The sequence below is a fragment of the Microtus pennsylvanicus genome, chromosome 1 (genome assembly GCF_037038515.1).
Source record: "Microtus pennsylvanicus isolate mMicPen1 chromosome 1, mMicPen1.hap1, whole genome shotgun sequence".
Taxonomy (NCBI): Eukaryota; Metazoa; Chordata; class Mammalia; order Rodentia; family Cricetidae; genus Microtus; species Microtus pennsylvanicus.
In genome coordinates, this window is record NC_134579.1 from 131,575,377 (window position 1) to 131,596,609 (window position 21,233).

A 21,233-nucleotide genomic window follows, 5' to 3' on the forward strand; every position below is an offset into this window, starting at 1 on the left:
GCAACTGCACGGGGGTGTGGTTTCTGGGGAGGTTAAGTATGTTATCTCATTAAAGGGATAATTACTCCTCCCCAATCCTTTACATGTCGTCTGGTGAGCCAGCCTTCCTCAGAGGTGGTCGCCCAGCTAGATGATTGACAGGCCCAGCTGGATTATTCTGGAGATTATGTAATGTTCTTTTTTTTTTTTTTAAAGCAGATCATAAAGTCAAATCTCTACCCAGAGCCAGAGGAAGATTCTATTCTTTTGACCAGAAGGAAATAGCTTTCCCTTAATGGGCTTCAGCAGAGCCCTGATCCCCATTCTCAATGGCCTCCAAAGTGACTGCAATATCCCTCCCTCAGGAGACTTTAACGTCACTTAGGAGACAGACTGAAATAGATTTAAATGTTTCCACCCTGCACTTCTGCCTCTCCCAAGTGCTGAGCTGACAGGTGTGCGCACCACGCCTGCTTTCTGCGCTTCTAGGGTGTCTTACTGTCTTAGTTAGGGTTCTTTTGCTGTGAAGAGACGCCATGATCAGAGAAGCTCTCATGAAGCAAACATTTAATATGGGCTTGCTTGCAGTTTCAAAGATTCAGTCCATTATGGTCATGGCAGAAACATGGCGGTGTGCAGGTAGTGGTAGAGCTGAGAGTGTTACGTCTTGCAGGCAATAGGAAGTCAACTGAGACACTGGATGGTATCCTGAGCAGAGGAAACCCTAAAGCTTGCCCCTTCCTCCAGCAAGGCAATACCCACTCCAACAAAACCACACCTCCTAATAGTGCCACTCCCTCTGATATTATGGGGGCCAATTGCATTCAAACGGCTATTTCTACTGTAATAAAACGATGTGACTGTCTTAGTTAAGGCTTCTATTTCTGGGGAGGGACCCCATGACCACAGCAATGCCTATAAAGGAAAACATTTAGTTGGGGCTGGCTTACTGTTCAATGTTTAGTCCATTGTCATCATGGCAGGAAGCGTGGCAGCGTGCAGGCAGACATGGTGCTGGAGAGGTAGCTGAGAGTTCTACATCTTGGTGGCAAGAGGAGAGAGTGACACTGTGCCTGGCTTCGGCTTCTGAGACCTCAAAACCCCAGTGACACACTTCCTCCAACAAGACCACACCTACTTCAAAAAGGCCATACCTCCTAATAGTGCCAGTCCCTAGGAGCCTATGGGGCCATTTTTATAAAAACCACCACAGTGATCCTAAGCAATTCGGGGAGGAAAGGGTTTATTTGGGCTCGCTGTTGACCTGAAGTCATTGTTGTCTGACACCCTCACCCACCGTTTTAGGAGCGGTGCTTATTTATAAGAGTTTATAAACTAGAACTCTCTGACATCCCTGGCTCCCAGCCAGGACACAACCAAGGATATGTCTGGCTTCTGGCTAAGGACAAAAATAAAAGGGCCGCTTTCAGAGCTCCTGTCCTAAGTCTGTCTAACCAATTTCTATCTCTTGTCCTCACACACACACCCATACCCATAAAATACAGTTCTCATCTCAAGGGGATAAAAGATAGGTTATTCTGGAGGTGAATATGAGTGCCTTGGCCTGAGAAACATGGGTTTCAATGACTCCAGATTTCGTGTTCCATTGGACAGCAATTTTGCAAAATTCTTATAGTGATAGAACGAAGAAAATCATACATGAATACGTTTGCCAAATACAGTTGGTGGATGCATGAGGGGGAGAGTCTATGAAAAGCCCTGAAACCTCGGCTGGAGGCCCCACTGCTGTCTGATAGGCTCTTATTCTGGGGTAGAAGTTAGTAGTGTACTGAGCACATTCTAGAAGGGTTCCCAGAGAACCAAAACAACACTCAGTCTGAGGCAGAGATCAGGCAATGGGCGTGGCTACTAAAAGGGATGAAGACAGCCCAAGGTAGTTGTGGTTCTGCATTTGTACCATCCCGGTGCTCCACAATCACCAAGCTCTGATTGGCACAGTTGGCACAATGGAGACACAGTTCCACACGGCACTAAGAAGTCTTTTCTCAGACCTCCACCCCGACAAAACTGGGATTTGATAAGGAGGTGCCCCACTCCCGGCATGGTGCTTTTCATTTGATAATCTGTATCTTCTGGGGTAACCATTCCATGCAGAGCACCTGTGCTTAAATGCCCGTGAAAAAATATTTTAATTTCCCTGTAAAGTTTAGTGGTGTGAGAAGTCTTTCTGTATATGTGTTGTTTTTATTGATTAATGAATAAATCTATTTTGGCCAGTGGCTTAACAGAGTAAAGTCAGGTGGGAAATCCAAGCAGAAATGTAGAGAGGGAGTAGGCAGAGTCAAAGAGACGCCATGTAGTCACCTGCAGGAGACAGATAAACCAGAACCTTGCCAGTTCTTGCCATGACGATACACAGATTAATAGAAATGAGTTGAAATATGAGTTAGCCAGAAATATGCTTAAGCTATTGGAAAAATTATATATAAATCATATATAGTTTCTGTGTGTTTATTTTGGGTCTGAGTAGCCGGGAACCAATGACCAGCCTCCAACAACAGTTTAGTCTATAGGTTTCCATGTGGATTTTTTTTTTTAAAACATCGTTAGTTTGGGATATTTTACCCTAATCCCAACCTCTCCTACTCCATCCCATCTTCTGAGACAGAACCCCTTGCTAACCTGAAATTTACTATGTAGACCAGGCTGGCTTAGAACTGACAGAGATCCAAGTGTCTCTGCTCCCCAAGTTCTGGGTTCACAGGAGTGTACACAGTGCTCAACTGTAAACAAAGTTGTAAGGTGGAGTTGTCTGGTTTTGGTTTTGTTATTTTGGCTTTTCAAGACAGGTTTTTTTTCTATGTAGCTCTGACTGTCTTGGGACCCATTCTGTCGTCCAGGCTGGCCTTGAACTCATAGAGATTCACCTGCCTCTGCCTCCTGAGTGCTGGGACTAAAGGCATGCACCACCGCATAGGGGCAGGTAGGGATTTGAGGAGAAATGCTTAAGTTTTTTAGTAGGAAACACTCAAGCTCAGGCATCACTTTAAGCCTTGGTAAGTACATTTATTGCTTGTGACATCTTATTTAAAATTTTGTGTGGGAGTCAGAGAGAAGGCTCAGTGGTTTAGAGCCCCAGTGGCTCTTACAGAGGACCAATTTCCAGCCACTTACAACTGTCTAGAATTCTAGTTCTAGGGGTATTTGAATGCCCTCTTCATGTCTTCTGGGGCACTGTACATAAGTGGTGCACACACTTGCATGTGTGCACACACACATACATATATAAATACACACACATATATATACTATATACACACACATATATAAACTGTATATATATATATATATATATATATATATATATATGCACATATATCTGTGTGAGAGTCTTGTGTTGCCTTTATATATTGGTGCATACATATATGCAGATACGCATATTTAAATTTTTGTATGTATGTGGTGTGTGACTGTGGGGGTATACATGTATGTGGGAATATAGCTGGCAGCACATGAACACAGAGAACAGAAGAGGATGTCAAGTGTCCTTCCATTCTCTGCCCATGATAGAGGGTCTCTCACTGATTCTGGAATTGCCAGGTTTTGACTAGACTTGAGGCAGGCAAGCACCGGGAATACCTTAGCAATCTGGAACTCCACTTGGTTTGAGCCATGCGCATACCCCTCTTCTAGCCCTCATCTTTGTCTGAAATGTCTGTAAATATGGACTGTGCAGTAAGGAAGTTCAGCTTTATCAGGGGGTCTGATGGTTCCCTTCCTTTCTCAGAAGCAAAAGCAGGTCAGGGCTTGTAACACAAGGACCACTTTCTCTCCCAGGCTTCTCTTCCCAAGTCGTCACGTTTCTCCATCTTTCCATCCTGTCTCACAATCAGTGAACTGGAGGAGCTTTAACATACGTAGGGCTTTCTCAGATGGTTAGTTCCCGAAGCACAGTCTACACGAGATGGCGTGAGGTACACTTACAGCCGTTCCCAGGCACATAGGGCCATCAGCTCACCGTCTTTGTTTCCCTGTATTTCAGAAGAAATTAGAAAACAGAAACAAGGGGACTGGAGAGATGGCTCAGCGGTTAAGAGCACCGGCTGCTCTTCCAGAGGTCCTGAGTTCAATTCCCAGCAACCACATGGTGGCTCACAGCCATCTGTAATGAGATCTGGTGCCCTCTTCTGACCTGTAGGCATAATTGTATACATAATAAATACATAAATCTTAAAAAAAAGAAAAGAAAACAGAAACAAGTAAAGAAGAAAAGATTTAGTTTGGCCAGAATTGAGAAAAGTTCTTAGATTCCCCATGCTCTTCAGCAACAGCTACAGTCTTACAGAGAGGATGAAAATAATCAGGCCAGAAATACATGGTTTCCCTTTGCTCTACGTTCTTGGAACTGTTTGAACCTCTTCCTGGAGGCCTGCACTCCTTCTTTGGTGCCGGGACTTCAGCCTTCCCCTCCTGGAATTCCCTGGAAATTTTTAACTTCTTAGCATCTGCTCTTTTGAGCTGCTGGTTTTGTATCTAGTAAGGATTATTTAATGCAAACAGCACAATATTGTGACAGTTTACAAAGAGCAGAATGACGGCCCCCATACTGGACAACTGGATGCCTCTTCTCCTGGGGATGAGAGAGAAGGCCCATGTTGATTGTTAACATGACTGAATTTAGAATCTCCCAGTAAACACACCTCTGGGAGTGTCCATCAAGATGAAGTAAGAAGGGAGGTCTGCCGTCAGAGTGTCACCTTCCAACAGATGACTCCATATGGAGAGGGCAAGCCCATCTGTCGCTGCCACTGTGACCCTCCAGTTTTCTGCTGACATCAGACCCCAGCTTCCTCAGATTTCCAATGTGGACTGAAAACCAGTGACTTTCCTGGAAGCTCCCAGGCCTTCAGCTCCAGAGTGGGACTGCTGAGGTATCTATCTTAGAGGTCTGAGCCACTCCCAGGTTTTTAGCCTCTTCAGAGTGCATAGAGGTGGAGAGTCATTGTTGGAACATCCAGCCCCTTGGGATCCATTCTAACAACCCAGCCCACCCACCCCCTTGAAAATGTTTTCCTGGATATACATATGTGTGTCACGTGTGTGCTTGGTCCCCAAGGAAGAGGATGGATCTTCTGGAACTGAATTTATAGATGAATGAGCCACCATGTAAATCCCCGTGTTCTAATGGAGGCGTGTACCTGAGTCTTCCATAAGAACAACAATTGCTCTCAGCCATCTCTCCAGCCCCTCATTCATACACACACACACACACACACACACACACACACACACACAGCCATATATATGTGGTGTAAGACATTTGTCTATATTCTGTCAATTATGTTTTAAACAAATGCTGATTGGCCAGTAGCCAGGCAGGAAGTATAGGCAGAACAACCAGACAGGAAGTAGAGGTGGGTCAAGGGGAACAGGAGAATTCTGGGAAGGAGGACGCCTATTCCTCCCCAGTCCTGTCCCAACCACAGAAAAAGAAAGATGTGATTGTCCTGCTGAAAAAGGTACCGAGCCATGTGGCTAACATAGATAAGAATAATGGGTTAATATAAGTTATAAGAGTTAATAAGAAGCCTGGCTAATGGGCCAATCAGTTTATCATTACTATAGACCTCTGTGTGACTTCTTTGGGACTTAACAACTGCGGGAACTGGGTAGAACAAGGACTGAGCAGGACAGAAACCTTCAGACAACATATATGTATATATTATACATTAGCTAGACAGATAATACATATTATATATATGTATTGTATATTGGTTCTGTTCCTCTAGAGCTCTAATATAGCCTCTGGCGGGCTTGCTAGATGACAATATCAGGAAGTCAGTGGCAGAGCCACTGCTCAGGGACAGGGAGCAGAAGAGCTAGAGAAAGGGGCTGGGATCCCACAGTCCCCTTCGGGGAAAAGTCTTCAGTGACCTAAGGACCTCGCTTCCCCCCAACAACAGCTCCACCACCTCCCAATAGTCAGCCTAGGACCTAACCCTTTGGGGGAACATTCAAGAACCAAACTGCTGCAAGGAAACAGCTGTTGTCATGTAAGTATAGAAAGCTTCCCCCCATGACTTTTGTAGACTCCTGTTCTCCTTCCCTAAACTCTGGCAAATACTGATCTATCTATATAGTTTTTGCCATTTCCAGGATGTCATTATACAGAGACAACATGATTAACAAATTAGGTGATGGATTGTGGTGGTTTGAGTAAAAATAGTCCCCATAGGCTCATATATTTGAAGGTTTAGTTATTGCGGAGTGGCACTATTTAGGAAGGATTAGGGGGCGTGGCCTTACTGGAGTGGGTGTGGTCTTTTAGAGGAAGTATGCCACTAGGTGTGGAATTTAAGGGTTCAAAAGCTCTTGCCAGACGTGGTCTCTCACTCTCTGCCTCTGGATGAGGGTATAGCTCTCAGCTCGTGCCCCAGAACCATGCCTGCTACCATGCTCTCTGCATGGTCACGATGGACTGACCCTCTGAAACTGTAAACAAGTCCCCAGTTAAATGTTTTCTTTTATTAAAGTTGCTGTGGTCATGGTGTCCTTTCACAGCATAGAACAGTGACTAAGACACAAATCGAATTGGTTTTTATCTGTAATTCATTATTTAGGGCAGTTTCCATTTTACAAAACAGAATGAGATCTCCAACTGGGCAGTAGGATTTGTGTACTGGACAAGATGGCTCGGTGGTTTAGAGAACTGACTGCTTGCACAGAGGACCCGGGTTCAATTCCAGCACCAAGGCTTACAACTGCCTGAAACTCCAGTTCTAGGGGACCTAATGCCCTCTCAACACAGCTTGCTTTAGGGTTTTGTGTATTATTTTCCACATTTTTCTTTTCTGCTTCTGTGCACACTTGAAGGTCAAAGACAACTTGCATGTGTCAGCATTCTATTCTGTGGGGTCTGTGGATCAAGTTTGGCAGTCAGGGCCCCTTCCTGTTAAACCATCTCCCTGGCCCCAGGTTGTTGTTTTACCAGGGTTAAAGCAGGCAAATCCTCTACCACAAAAATAAAGCCTCAATGTTATTCCTCTACCCTCTTCACTGAAAAACTTGATAATAAATTGTCAGGAGCACAAAGGTCCTTGCCTTAACCAATAACACTAAGGGAAATAGGAATGTTAACCAGACAGGGTTGTCTTTTCAAGTAAAACATGTATAGCCTGTTTTCTACCCAGAAACCTGGGAATGGGGGCAACTAATAACCCTGGTAATCCCTGTGCTAGCTGTAGGCTCCTTCAACCAGGACAGGAGGAGGCTAATAGTCTAGATGACCTCTGCATTATCTCCATGGCCAAGGGCTCCCCCAAGCAGGAGAGACTGTTAATGATCTAAGTGACCCCAATGACCTCTGTGCTATCTGCATGACCAGGATCACACCAGATTCTCCTGTAGGCCTGTGAGATAACACATACAGCCCATCTCTAGACCCCATTGTGAGGGAAGAAGTAGCTGTAGTTTTGAGAAGAGTTTTGATGTAATTATGCCTCCTCATGCACAGGCGATTGTGTTACACCAAGAAACTGTTTTTCCAAAGTGTACTGTACTTAAATATGCCTAAAATAAACTGCCCAGTGTTAGACTCTCGAAGTTTGAACCAACACCAGCTACTGCGCCATGTTGAAGCAGACTGCCTTCTTGCCACATGCAGATGTTACTGGTAGCCATGGCGTTTATAGGAACCCCCACAATGAGTAACAAAAATGTCTGTGGGTTTGTTCAACTCGGGGCTGAAAGAAGGCTCACATGGACCTACGGAAACAGCAGCATGACCTGTTTGAATTTTTTTTCTGCCTTTCTTTCAGAGTTTTATGTATGCTCTGATAAGTCAAATAGGACCATTTTTCATTGTGGGGGAAAGATCATTGGAACAGAATGAACAATCCAGTAATTTTAACTGTGAGGTGAGCAACTGTTGTAAACAAAGTCCCTCACTCCCTGGTGACCTACTGGCATACAATTAACAGTAACGATCATAAAGAGTTCCTGTATGTACCTATTGTTGGGCCCTCAGATGCTGGCAGCCAGCCACCACATTGCAGAGCAGGGTCGGACACTCTGGGAACGTGTGGTTAGGTGGTGTGGGAGGCCCTCCTGTCTATGTGTTGCTTTTATTGGTTAATGAATAAAGAACTGCTCTGAGCCTATGGCAAGGGCAGAACAGAAATAGGCAGGGAAAGCTAGGCTGTATGCTGGGAGAAAGAGGGCAAAGTCAGAGAAAAGCCACAGAGCCACTGGAGACAGATGCTGGGAACTTTACCCAGTAAGCTACAGCCATGTGGTGATATACAGATTAATAGAAATGGGTTAAATTCATATGTAAGAGTTAGCCAATGAGAAGCTAGAGCTAATGGGACAAGAAGTGATTTAATTAATACAGTTTCTGTGTGATTATTTTGGGTTAGCCATGCGGCTGGAAACCAACAGGTGGCCTTCCTCCAACAGTTAGGTATGGAGACAGATTCAAACACTTGCCAGGCTTCTGACCCTAAGGAAACCATGGTGATCTGTCTTTTCTTTTCTGGAGTTTTCCCTTGAAACCATAAGTTTTCCCTCTACTTTTCCTGAATTTGAATACTTCATGACAAGCATCCATATTTGCTAGTTTGTTGTGTCTTTACTGCTAGGGTTATTTTGAGTTTTGTTCATAACAGTTATATATATAGAGATCCAAGTTGATCAAACATCTACATTATTGCACTTAAATGTTGAGCCAAGTGTTACAGAAGTCATTAATCTTTTCTTATTGTTCTTAGGTGGTTATGGCTGGGGTTCTAGCTCAGTGGTAGGATTCTTGCCTAGCATTTGGGGAGCTCTGGGTTTAAAACCCATTGTTGAATGTAAAAAGCTAGACAGTCTTGTTGTTTTTAATCCACTGTGGTAGCCAGCTTCAAGGATGACCCTGGATAGCTCCATCTTTCCTGCCTTTTCTGGATCCGACCAGTGTAACAGGTGGAGCGATGGAGTCTGGCTCCTGAGGCTGGAAAAGGCATCAAAGCCAATGAGTCCCCAAGACAGCCAATCGGCCAAATGGAAAGGACGAATGTGTTAAGAAACTGAGGCCTCAACAGTCATGTGAGTTACCAAAGAATGGGACCCAGGCAGGGCCTGGGTGACTGTGCTGACCGTTCTCATAGAGGTTATACTGAGTCGGGGCCACTCAAGCAAATGTTTTCAGATTCCCTACCCACAGAGGCTTAATAAATGCTTATGGCTTTTTGTTGCTGTTGTTTTCCAGACAGGGCTTCTCTGCAACTGCCCTGGCTGTCCTGGAACTCAGAGATCTGCCCGTCTTGGTCTCCCACGTGCTGGCATTAAAGCTGTACTGGTCCAGATCCAACGTCTGGGTTGAAGGCTCAGTAGTAAATCTATTTGTTGCTCCTACAGAAGACCTAAGTTTAGTTCCCAGAATAATCCACTTTGGGCAGTTCACAGTTGCCTGTGATTTCAGGTCCATGGGGATCAGATACCTCTTCTGGCCTTCGAAGGTACATGCACTATGTGCAGTTCACACACACACACACACACACACACACACACACACACACACTGATTTTTAAAAACCCAGCTTGACTGTGCTGATGTACATCTGCAACTCTGTAACTTCAGAGACTGATGTGGGATGATCAGGAGCTGGAGGCCATCTGTGCCTACGTGACAAGATATTGTCTCCGAAAACCAGAGGCTAGCAATGCAGTGCGGAGGCGGAACACCTGCCTGGCAAAAATAAATACATAAACATCACTTCTGCTGCTTGGCTTGGTACTCCAGGGCTTGGTGAACTTGCTCTGGAGTGACCGGAATCTGGGAAAAACCAGCTGGTATCAGAACAAACATTAAGAGCCACAAAACCACGGAGTCATTTTAGTGAATGTGTCCTTTCTTAAAAACACGTATTCCCTTGTACAAAAGATTAGTCACCCGTAGTAATCACTTTCTACCTTATTGGCTTTGGCAAGTATGAAAACGTTTTCAGTGTCTCACACATAACGCTGTCACTCCTAGGACCTGAAGAAAGGTCACCTCAGTCCCTTATGTCCAAACTTAAACTTAACTTCCTCCTCTCCTTTGCTCGGCATAGTCAATCAATCATCACACTGTGTCACGTCTGTTTCCGAAACGCACGTTAAATCACTTCCTTGTTTCCTATTCTACCATTCTGCTCACTGAGGCGGTCTCTTATCTAGCATGCTCTATGGGCCTAGCCAACTGAGTCACCGGGCATTTCTCAGTATGGCTGTTAAAGACGCTGGTGCCATCCAGCTACCACAAGAACTTTTTCTTCTTCTTTAAGTGCAGGGGGCTGGTGAGATGGCTCAGGAGGTAATGGCACTTGCAGCCCAACCTGATGACGTCAGGACCCACACCATGGAAGGAGAGAACTCACTCCTGCAAGGTGTCCTCTGGGATCCACCTGCACTCAGTGGCGCTTGCGAGTATAAACAAGTAATACATGTAAAAGAATATAAAGTTCCCACGCCACCTGGATTCTATGATAGATTAAGAAATGACTTTCAGATCAAAATTCCTGCAGCAGTGCCAAGAGCATCGGTTTAGACTTGGGTAGGCTGTTGACTCAAAAGCAGACGGCAGATGTCCTCCCTTCCTCCTCTAGGCGTGCCTTTCAACCTGTGGCCCCATTTTCTGTTTCTGGAGATGCAATTGAAGGAGCAAAACAAACTCCATTTTAGACAGAGCCTCACTAGGGGATGAATCCAGCCCAACAAAGTCATAGACATTCCCAAGAAACTGTGCCAGCCCTGGTCAAAGTGACCCACCAGGGTGTCCAAACAACATCTTGCTTCAAATGCCCCTGGAGGTATCTGATTAACTTCTGTTTTAAAATTCTTGTCTGCTAACTCTCACTGTTTTGAAATTCCCCTATACCCCAACCAACGAATTCAAAAGTTGTATACTTTTACCCAATCCTGAAACGCCAAGGCTTGTGCCACCCTGATTGTACTTTTTCCCTTTAAAAAGCCCTTACCCTGAAGCTCAGGGGCCTTTCTTCCCCACCTGATGTGTCTGAGTGTCGGATTAAAGTCCAAGTTAGCTAGTTTGTAATCAGTAAACCCCAATGTGTTTGCATCCATACTGGCTCTGTGATGGCCTTATTTGGGAGTCCCACGAAATGGGCACAACACAGTTAGTATACAGGCACCTGCATCTTTATTTTATTTTTTTATTTTTTATATTTATTTATTTATTATGTATACAATGTTCTGTCTGTGTGTATGCCTGCAGGCCAGAAGAGGGCACCAGACCTCATTACAGATGGGTGTGAGCCACCATGTGGTTGCTGGGAATTGAACTCAGGACCTTTGGAAGAGCAGGCAATGCTCTTAACCTCTGAGCCATCTCTCCAGCCCCACCTGCATCTTTATTTTTTTAAAATATTTATTTATTATGTATACAGTATTCTGTCTGTGTGTATGCCTAAAGGCCAGAAGAGGGCACCAGACCCCATTACAGATGGTTGTGAGCCACCATGTGGTTGCTGGGAATTGAACTCAGGACCTTTGGAAGAGCAGGCAATGCTCTTAACCTCTGAGCCATCTCTCCAGCTCCCACCTGCATCTTTAGATGTGATGTTAACAACAAGTTAACTTAAAAATAATGGCGGTCATGCATACCTTTAATCCCAGAACTTGGGAGGCAGATCTCTGTGAGTTCAAGGCCAGCTACAAAGCTGAGTTCCACAAAACCCATGGCTATATAATGATACTTTTCTCAAAACAAAACCCTAGAACCAAAAAGATAAAAAACAGGTTAGTTTCAAGACCCTTAGTGAAAGCCAGGGCTCATTGTCTTTTCTTCTCTTCAGGAAGTGTCTTAGACCACAGTTTGGAAAGTCTCATTCATCGCCTTTGTGGTTTGTGTGACAACATGGAGCCCGAGACTTCCCTTGATCACGAGATGGTATTCCTCCTGAAGGGCCAGCAGGCCAGCCCGTTCGTTCTAAGGGCCCGGCGCTCCATGGACAGCGCAGGGGCACCCTGGCACCTGTGTTACCTGGGACAGCCAGAAATGGGAGACAAGAACCGCCATGCCTTGGTGCGCAACTGTGTGGACATTGCCACATCCGAGAACCTCACGGACTTCTTGATGGAAATGGGCTTCCGTATGGACCATGAGTTTGTCGCTAAAGGGCACTTGTTCCGTAAGAGCATCATGCAGATTGTGGTGTACAAGATTTTCCGAATCCTGGTCCCAGGGAACACAGACAGCACAGAGGCCCTGTCGCTCTCCTATCTTGTGGAATTGAGTGTTGTCGCACCAGCTGGGCAGGACATGGTCTCTGACGACATGAGGAATTTTGCCGAGCAGCTCAAACCTCTGGTTCATCTGGAAAAAATAGACCCCAAAAGGCTTATGTGATTAAGAAAAGTCTGTCCGTCTTTGAGGTCTGTCCTCACCTGGTAGGCTGCTGCCAGTCAGGCAGACTCCCTTCAAGAAACTGAGTGGTGAGAGTTTGGTTCCTTTGAACTGTTTCCTTTATTCGGTAATTTTGTTGTTTTTTGTTTTTTGGTTTTTTTTTTTGGTGACAGGGTCTTACCTTGTAGCCCTGGCTCACCTGGAACTTGACTACATCACTAGCTAGCCTGGAACTCAGGCCCCCTGTATGTCCGTCTAAGTGCCCGTGTTAAAGGTTTCCTTACTGACCCGACTGTGTCTTCTCCTTGGCAGTCTCTGCTAATTACAGGCCCAGGATAACATGGAGATTTCTTCAAGTCCTCCCTTCTCCCAAAGAGAGGGAAGTGGACTAAATTAACTTTTCAGAGGAAAATGTCAAAAACAACTCTAATCATTGTTTTGCCCTTTGTTGTTGTTTTGTTTTTTATAAAAGTATTTTATTATTTTGTTATTTATTTTTTGTTTTGTTTATAAGTTTTTATTTGTCTTGTTTTGCCATTTATATATAAGGTTTGTAACAGCATTGTGAGCTGGCATTGTATAGTAATAAAGACAGGAAAGAAACTAAAAAAAATAAATAAACAAATGAAAAATCATCATTAAGCTGGGCAGTGGTGACGCTCGCCTTTAATGCCAGCACTTGGAAGGCAGAGGCAGGTGGATCTCTGTGAGTTCAAGGCCAGCCTGGTCTATGGAAGAGCAAGTTCCAGGACATCTAGGACTGTTACACAGAGAAACCCTGTCATGAAAAACCAAAATAAACAAATTAAAACAACAACAAAAACCCCATCATCGGCAACAACAACCCCACTGTAGACAGGCATGATGGTTCACATTTTTAATTTGAGTAGCTTTGCTTTCTTAGAACTCTCTCTGTAGACCAGGCTGGTCTGGAACTCACAGAGATCTGCTTGCTTGTCTCCCCAGTGCTGGGATTAAAGGCAGGCACCACCATTGCCAGGCTGATGGGTCACATTTGTAATTTTAGCACTTGGGAGAGTTCAAGACCAAGTTGGGCTACATACCCCTTTCAAGCCAGTCCCTAACTAAGTAAACATTTCCAAGACACTCAGCAGGAGAAAAACCTTTTAAAAGAGTTACTTATTCTTATTCATTTGTAGGTGCCTGCTTGTCCGTTCCTGCTTTCTGTGGTTGCAGTGCCCACAGAGGTCAGAAAAGGTCGTAAAATCCTTTAGAACTGGAGTCACACTGCTGAGAGCTGAACTCAGGAGCATCAAGTGCACTTGGCTGAGCCCTCTTTCTAGCCCTCCAATACCAATAAATCTGTGATCAGTTAGGAGGACATCTGCAAGAGCTGGTGACTGAGGAGATGTAAAAGGGGAGAAACAAGCTGTTTCCAAAAAGTAGCCATGCTGTTCTTAGGAGTGCAAGTCTTTCGGCCAATTAAAAGTTAGAGAGGAGGGGAAATATTGCTAGGCTAGGACTCAACATCTCCCACGAAAAGGCAACTAATCACACTATCTAAGATGCTTTCCCCAGGTCCTCGGGTGCCCTGGCAATACAAGCAAGCATCCACAACTGCAGACAAATTGCCCGAAAGGACAGGGACTCACCAATGACATTAAAACCTACACAACAGCCGGGCGATAGTGGCGCACGCCTTTACTCCCAGCACTCGGGAGGCAGAGGCAGGCGGATTTCTGTGAGTTCGAGACCAGCCTGGTCTACACAGCTAGTTCCAGGACAGGCTCCAAAGCCACAGAGAAACCCTGTCTCGAAAAACCAAAAAAAAAAAAAAAAAAACCCTACACAACAGCAAATTCCTAACTTGGCATCTGGTCCACCCACTAGTTTCTTATTAGTATGGTTCCCGTGAATTTGCCACCACCGATCTGTTCCTGGAACTTCCTATTCCAATGCCATACAGGCAACAGACCAGATTATCAGGGACAAAGTCCTAGTCACTAGAGTTTAGTGGGAAAGATTCATAACTAGATTTTGGTTTCCATTCAACACCCTTCCGCACTCTTTCTCTCCGCTCCAGCGCCCTAGGCTGATCACCCTGTCCCAGTCGCTGGCAGGTGATAGCAGCAGCTGTGGTCGGGTGAGTTGACCCTTTCTAACACTCTAGGTGGTGCTCTGGCGCCGGGATCACGCTCCTCCCACAAGCAGACGCGTGGGAGCCTGGAGGCCGTTCTTTCTTAAGCCGACGAGTTCATCGAGTTTCGGGAGAGCGCTCCAGGAGCTGGATCTGAAGGCCACCTGACCATGAGCGTCCCGTTGCGATCCGGCCCGAGCTCCTGGCGGCGGGCAGGCACCGTGGTGCTGGCCGCAGCCCGGGGTCCCGCCGCCCGTCAGTCCGCAGACGGCTTCCGGCTGCTGCTTCTCCAGCGCGCCCAGAACCAGCGCTTCTTGCCCGGCGCGCACGTCTTCCCGGGCGGTGTGCTGCACGCCGCCGATAGCTCGGCCGACTGGCTGCGACTCTTCGCGCCTCGGCACACGCCGCCGCATTTCGGCCTGGGTCCGGCGCCGCCTTCGCAACTCCCTTTTCCGGGACTGCTCTACGAGGACGACGGCGCCGGCGCTGGGGCGCTGCCTGATGATGTGGCGCTGCGCATCTGCGCCATCCGCGAGACCTTCGAGGAGGCTGGGGTGCTGCTGCTGAGACCGCGGAGCTCGCCGCCCGCTTCTCAGGAGCCCGGTCTGGCGCTGCCGCCTCCGCCCGGCCTGGGCGACTGGCGCTCGCGCGTGCGCAGTGACCCGCGCCACTTCCTCCAGCTGTGCGAGCACCTTGACTGCACGCCCGACATCTGGGCTCTGCGCAACTGGGGCGGCTGGCTCACGCCGATCGGGCGCGGCAGTCGCCGCTTCGACACCACCTTCCACCTGTGCTGCCTGCGCGAGACCCCGCGCGTGGAGCCCGACATGACCGAGGTGGTGGGCTACAAGGTAGGGGTCGCGAAACCCGCGGGCTGCCTGTTCATCACCGCAGACCCAAGGCGTGACCCTGCTGGAGACGTTCAAGGATTCAGCTCTCACCCTATGGGGTTTCCTATGCGGGGTCACTCTGGCAGAGCTTCCACTGCCTGTTCTGAAACTTCACAATGATTCATTCGCTTCAGTCCCTAATGGTTGTAATTCGGTTTCTAGAACATATTCCAAGATTTCAGCCCTATCAACTTTCTTCTGCCCCGCCCCCTTATTTGTATCACTAGCGCCAGGCACAGTTATGTTTCAGGCATCTTTCCTGCATTTGACATGTCTTAGAGTTTTTTGATTACATGTTAGCATTTTTTTAGTTGTTGACTGCTGAGTTTTGTTCTAGTCTTTTAAATAGTGTTTCATTTTTCCCGACAGGCAGTTAAGTTATTAGAGATTATCCTTTTAAGGTATATCTTAAATGGTCTGGGGAGGAGGGGTCTACAGTATATTCTGGAGCTAATTTAGCTACAGTTCCATTATGTGACCCACTTCTGGCCCCTTGAGTGCCCGAGTGCTGGCTACATTTAATTAAGGCTTTCCCGCTGTGGGCAATACGCTGCTGGAGAAAATTGGAAAAAAAATTTTGGCTCGAGGTAAGCATGAAGTTTAGTCGGGAACCCCCCAGGTGGCTGCTCTTTCCTCAGAAGTAGCCATGGTCTCGGCTAGCATACGGTTCTACTCTGTGCACTAAATACGTAATAGAGTTTTGGGGTTCAATTTTGTGTAGACCTTCTCAGGCACACTGCTCACCCAATACTACCCCATGTGATCCTCCAAATTCTGATCTGTGTCTGCTTGAGTCAATAAGACTTAGATGTTGCTCAGGTTCCCCCACTGTTCTGTGGTCTAGGATGACTTTACGCAGAAGCCCTAGGCGAGTGGTAGGTCTCACTAGATTCTCTTATTTATTTGCTTACAGTTCAGCCATTTTTGGTGTTTGGAAATAAATTTTATTAAGTTGTCATGTGGTGCGTGAGTTTAGTTCTCAGGGCTGAGAGGATTTTTTTCAATTATTTTACTAATTGTCAGCATTCTAACTCACATTATTAATGCTTTTAATATTATTATTTAATAACTGTGGCTTGATTGTTATTATTTTGCCCTTCAGCATGCCTGCAGCTGACCATGGAGGCCAGAAGAGGGTGTTGAATTGTCTAGAGCTTGAGTTATGGGTGGTTGTGAGTTGCCCAGTGTGGTGCTGGGAACCCAACTCTGGTCCTCTGGAAAAGCAGCGGCTGCTTTTTTTTAGCCACTGAACCATCTCTCCAGCCACCAGTTCTTTCTTTCTGAGACAGGACCTCACTATGTTGCCCAGGCAGGCCTTCATCTCCTGGACTCGAGCAATTTTCCTGCTTCTACCTCCTGATTAAGCCGGCCAGTAGGGACTTGGCAGCGCCCAGGCCTCTGAATCTCAGGCTCCTTGAGAGATCTAGCAAGGCCTCCGGATACGTTAGCTTTCCCATCAAATAGGTCTTGTATACCCATCTAGCCACCTCAGGCCTGGCCAGTGGCGGGGGGAAAACTCACAAAGCTGCTTCCTCTGTCCCCACAGTGGTTGTCTCCAGCAGAGGCAACGGAGTGTTTCCTGTCCAAAGAAATCTGGCTGGCGCCACCTCAGTTCTACGAGATGAGAAGACTTGAAACTTTCGCCTCTCTCTCCGCTCTGTACAGCTTTTCCTCAGCTCGCCCCTTCGACATAACTGAAAAATGGATGCCGATAATCCTGTCCACTGCTGACGGCTCCATCATGCTCTACCCAGGTGAGGCGGGGTTTGCTCCAGCCAGGCTGCCAGCAGAGGGCCTAGGCCTGTGGGTGTGGCCAACATCTGGCTTACAGGCGACATGTATCCCCTGTTAGCTCCTTTGAATCGGGAGACTTGTTGATGGCCTGTTACAGGTTGGCAGACACTGATTTGTGTTGTAGCAGGCAGGCACTATGTGACTGTCATATTCCATATCTGCCTCTTCAGTTTCAGATAATACCGATGAGATTTGTTACTCACCCTACAGAGGGACAGTTTAGCAGCTTTGAAAAAAAAAAGACTTATTTTTATCTGGTATATGAGTGTTGCCTACATGTATGCACAGCACCTGTGTGCCTCGTATCTGCAGAGGTCAGAGGAGGACATCAGATCCCCTGGACCTGGAGTCGCACGTGGTAATGAGTTGTAATGTGGATGCTAGGAATTGAGCCCGGGTGCTCAGAAGAGCATCTAGTGTTCCTAACCCCTGAGCCATCTCTCCAGGCACTAGTAGTTTTCCTATAAGGAGCCATGGACTCTAACCTGAAAAACCTATGACGCAGCTAGGTCAGGCCAACTCCATGGTTCCCTGATCCCTGAATCAAAAACTAACGTGGAGCCGGGTGGGGGTGGTGCAGCCTTTAGTCCCAGCACTTGGGAGGCAGAGGCAGGCAGATCTTGGTGAGTTCAAGGCCAGCCTGCTCTATGGAGCTAGTTCCCGAATGGCTAGGGCTGTTACACAGAGAAACGCTGTCTCGAAAAACCAAAATAACTAACTAACTAACTAACTAAATAAATCCTGAAACACCTAAGGTGGAGAATGATTGAGAAAGATAGATTAAGAGTTTGAATCCCCTGAACCGGGACGAAGAGCCAGGCATGGCGGCAGGCACTTGTAACCCCAGCATTGTAACGTCGGGTGGGAGGCAGAGACAGGCAGATCTGTGGAAGTTCAGGGGCCAGCTAGCCTGGCCTAGCTGGTGATGTTCCAGATCAGTAAGAAACCTCATCTGAAACGAAAGGTGTTCTGGAGGAACAATCCCCGAAGTTGTCCTCTGGCCTCCGTAAGGTCTCACGGTCCTGTAATCGCGCATGCTCACTTGGTGGAGGGAGAGACCCGACTCTGGCAGGCTGGTCTCTGACCTCTACTTGCGTGAATACACATACCCACATGCGCACACACATGTGCACGAGCGCACACACACCTCTTTCTCCCCTTTTCTTTCTTTCTCTCTCAAATGTAATAAAAACCTGATACTGGGTAAGAAAGAGTCTCAGCGGTTCGAGGCTATGCTGCTGGATCTGGGTTTGGTTTCCTGCACCTATGTCTGACACTACACATATGCGCGCATGTGCGCGCACACACACACCATGGATTAACAATAATCACAGGATCTGGTTCAGTTCCCAATACCCACGTCAGAAAGTACACATACATGGATTAATAATAATCAGAGGATCTGGGTTCGGTTCCCAGTATCAGGCAGTGCACACACACATACCATGGATCAATAATAAATTTAAAATTAAAAGTAACAACAAGAAAAACTAACTAAGCTTCAACATGAAATACATACAAAAGACACTGGTTCATGTCATTAATCTATTGGGGTAATTTATGAGGCAGTGTTTGTGGAAATGAAGTTTTACTGTTTTTCAGGAGATGAACTGTACGTGAAAGATGCAGATTTCATAGAAAATCCAATGTCTACTGACAAAAAGACTGAAGAGATCTTGAAGGAAGGCAAAGTCGTTCACCGATTGGTGCCCCGCAATCCCCATCTCTATGAGCTCTATGTGTCTCTCCAGTCAAATAAGCACGTGTACCCTAAGAACTTTGCAGTGGACGCGAGCCTGACCTCCCGTTTGTAAAGCTGCTTGACTTGTGAGGGTCGCCTGAACTTGCCTGAAGCAGAAGGAACGAGCCTGCGAACGGGACAGCGAGGTGTTGCCTGTGTCACGGGTGTTGTGGGCTCCTCTACCAGTCCTCAAGCTGCACAGCAAGCCATGTATGAGATGTATGATGTATTAACAACTTTGTTACTAAGATAAATGCTTTCGCAATGGTTGTCCTTTCTGTCTTATTAGCTTAAACATTTAAAAGGGGGTCTCCTGCCGTCGCCTTTGTTGTTGTTGTTGGCTTTCCGAAGCAAGGTTTCTCTATATAATAGCCCTGGCTGAGCCGGGCGGTGGTGGCACACACCTTTAATCCCAGCACTTGGGAGGCAGAGGCAGGCAGATCTCTGTGAGTTTGAGGCCAGCCTGGTCTAACAAGTGAGTTTCAGGACTGTTACAGAGAAACCTTGTCTCTAAAAAACAAACAAAGAACTGAAAGACCCTCAGAGAGGACCTTTTCCTCCAATGAAGTCCCCAGATCCAGGACACTCCGAGTCCAGACCACAGGATGCAATTAGCAAGAGGTTTATTGAGTAAACACAGGTACCTGTGGGCAGCAAAGTCTTTTGGAGGACTTGCGCGCCTGCCAACTGGAGAGCGGGCTTTTTATAGGGAAGAGCAAAAAGCAAGTTTACAGAAGCAAAAGCGTGGTTATCGGCTGGGGTGTCAGCAAAAAGCAAGTTTACAGAAGCAAAAGCGTGGTTATCGGCTGGGGTGTCAGCAAAAAGCAAGTTTACAGAAGCAAAAGCGTGGTTATCGGCTGGGGTGTCAGCAAAAAGCAAGCTTACAGAAGCAAAAGCGTGGTTATCGGAATGAGGCAGGGGGGGGCATGACTGTTCCTATCTCATAGATATCCTGTTTTGCAGTCAACCTGCTTTGTTGATGTCCTATCTTATTGACATCCTGCCTTGCAGTCTTCCTATCTCATAGACATCCTGCTCTCTCAAGCACGTGAGATGTTCTTACGAGAGCAGGCTGGCTGCTGATCCAGAGAATTTTTTTAAAGCAAACAGGCCATTCCCCCCGGAGCATGCTAGCTGCGGGTTTTGAGGAGGGGGTCTGTAGGGTCTTTCATTTCCCCCTTTTTCTTTTTGTTATTGAGTTAAATCTTTTACTCAAAGCAATTACAGAACCTCGGTATCTTGTTGTGGTAACATGTGATATTGATGGGTCAGTACTAGGGCCCGAATGACTGACAGCCTGTCTTTTATAAACTGGACCAGGCGGTTTAAGATGCAGGGCCCAAACAGGAGTATCAGAAGGAGGATAATCAAGGGACCCATCAAAGAAGACAATAGAGTTGTAAACCAGGGAGACTTATTAAACCATCCTACAAACCATCCTTGCTGTGATTCAAACAGCTTTTGTCTCTGCTTTAACCTCTCTCTAAGCTTGGTCATGGATCTTCTAACCAATCCAGTATGGTCAGCATAAAAGTAACATTTTCCCCTGAGTGTAGCACAAAGACTCCCTTTCTTTAAAAGCAACAGGTCCAGGCCCCTCCTGTTAATGGAGCACCACCTCTGAAAGATTTGCTCAGACAATAGCCATATGAAAACTAGTACAACTGATGGGACAAAATAACTTATACTTTACAAAGCAGTATTGGGAGAAAATAGTAGAACATCTCTAGGGTGTGCAGAATAGCTCTTAACAAAATTATCTGAATGAGGCTTGAAAGTAACTGCATGGTAGACATTGTGAACCACTGTAGACCCGAGAATAGCACCCAACACTGTGGCAATAATAGTCTATTGACTACAAAGAGCTTAACTCAGCCCTAAGAAACACATGGATGCCTTCTCATAAGAGGCAAGTTCAGTATTATGAAGACGAATCTCTTTTGCTGTAGACACCGGGAGTGTTGATCCTCAACTCCAGAGAATGTGCTGGAGAGGTCAGTTTCGGTCCAGCTGGCACCACATGGCATTTACGGGTTTTCATTGCATCCTGTAACATCAGCTTTATCCAAATGTACAGGGTTGTGTCCATTGTGAGAACTTTAACAAACAATGAGAGAAAATGCAATACAGGATGACAAATGTTTAAAACAAAACAAAAAGCCCTAAAGCCAGAGGACAGCCAATGAGGACATAAATATCTTTTTGAGACTGACCTTACCCAGGCTTTACATTTGTAAGTACAGCATTAAAAAAATTTTAACATCCCATTGACATCTATTTTATTATATACTAAACCACATCTGTTTATCTTTTGAAAGCCATATCATTTTATAACCCCACAGATTAAAGTAAGATTTTCCTGTAGAAAAACAAAACCTGGGCA

The 21,233-nt window shown here is 46.2% G+C and overlaps 2 protein-coding genes across 2 annotated transcripts; both read left to right on the top strand.

Moving 5' to 3' along the window:
* Positions 1–11,781: 11,781 nt before the first annotated feature.
* Positions 11,782–12,412, top strand: LOC142856723 (mediator of RNA polymerase II transcription subunit 18-like). Its single transcript, XM_075984387.1, has one exon. It carries the CDS (start codon positions 11,839–11,841, stop codon positions 12,328–12,330), a length of 492 nt encoding a protein of 163 aa, XP_075840502.1. The 5' UTR covers positions 11,782–11,838; the 3' UTR covers positions 12,331–12,412.
* A 2,039-nt stretch (positions 12,413–14,451) lies between these two features.
* On the top strand, positions 14,452–19,119 carry Nudt19 (nudix hydrolase 19). Its single transcript, XM_075984380.1, has 3 exons — positions 14,452–15,276; positions 16,862–17,069; positions 18,712–19,119. The coding sequence occupies exons 1-3, from the start codon at positions 14,596–14,598 to the stop codon at positions 18,921–18,923; spliced, it is 1,101 nt and encodes a 366-aa protein (XP_075840495.1). The 5' UTR covers positions 14,452–14,595; the 3' UTR covers positions 18,924–19,119.
* Positions 19,120–21,233: the final 2,114 nt, after the last annotated feature.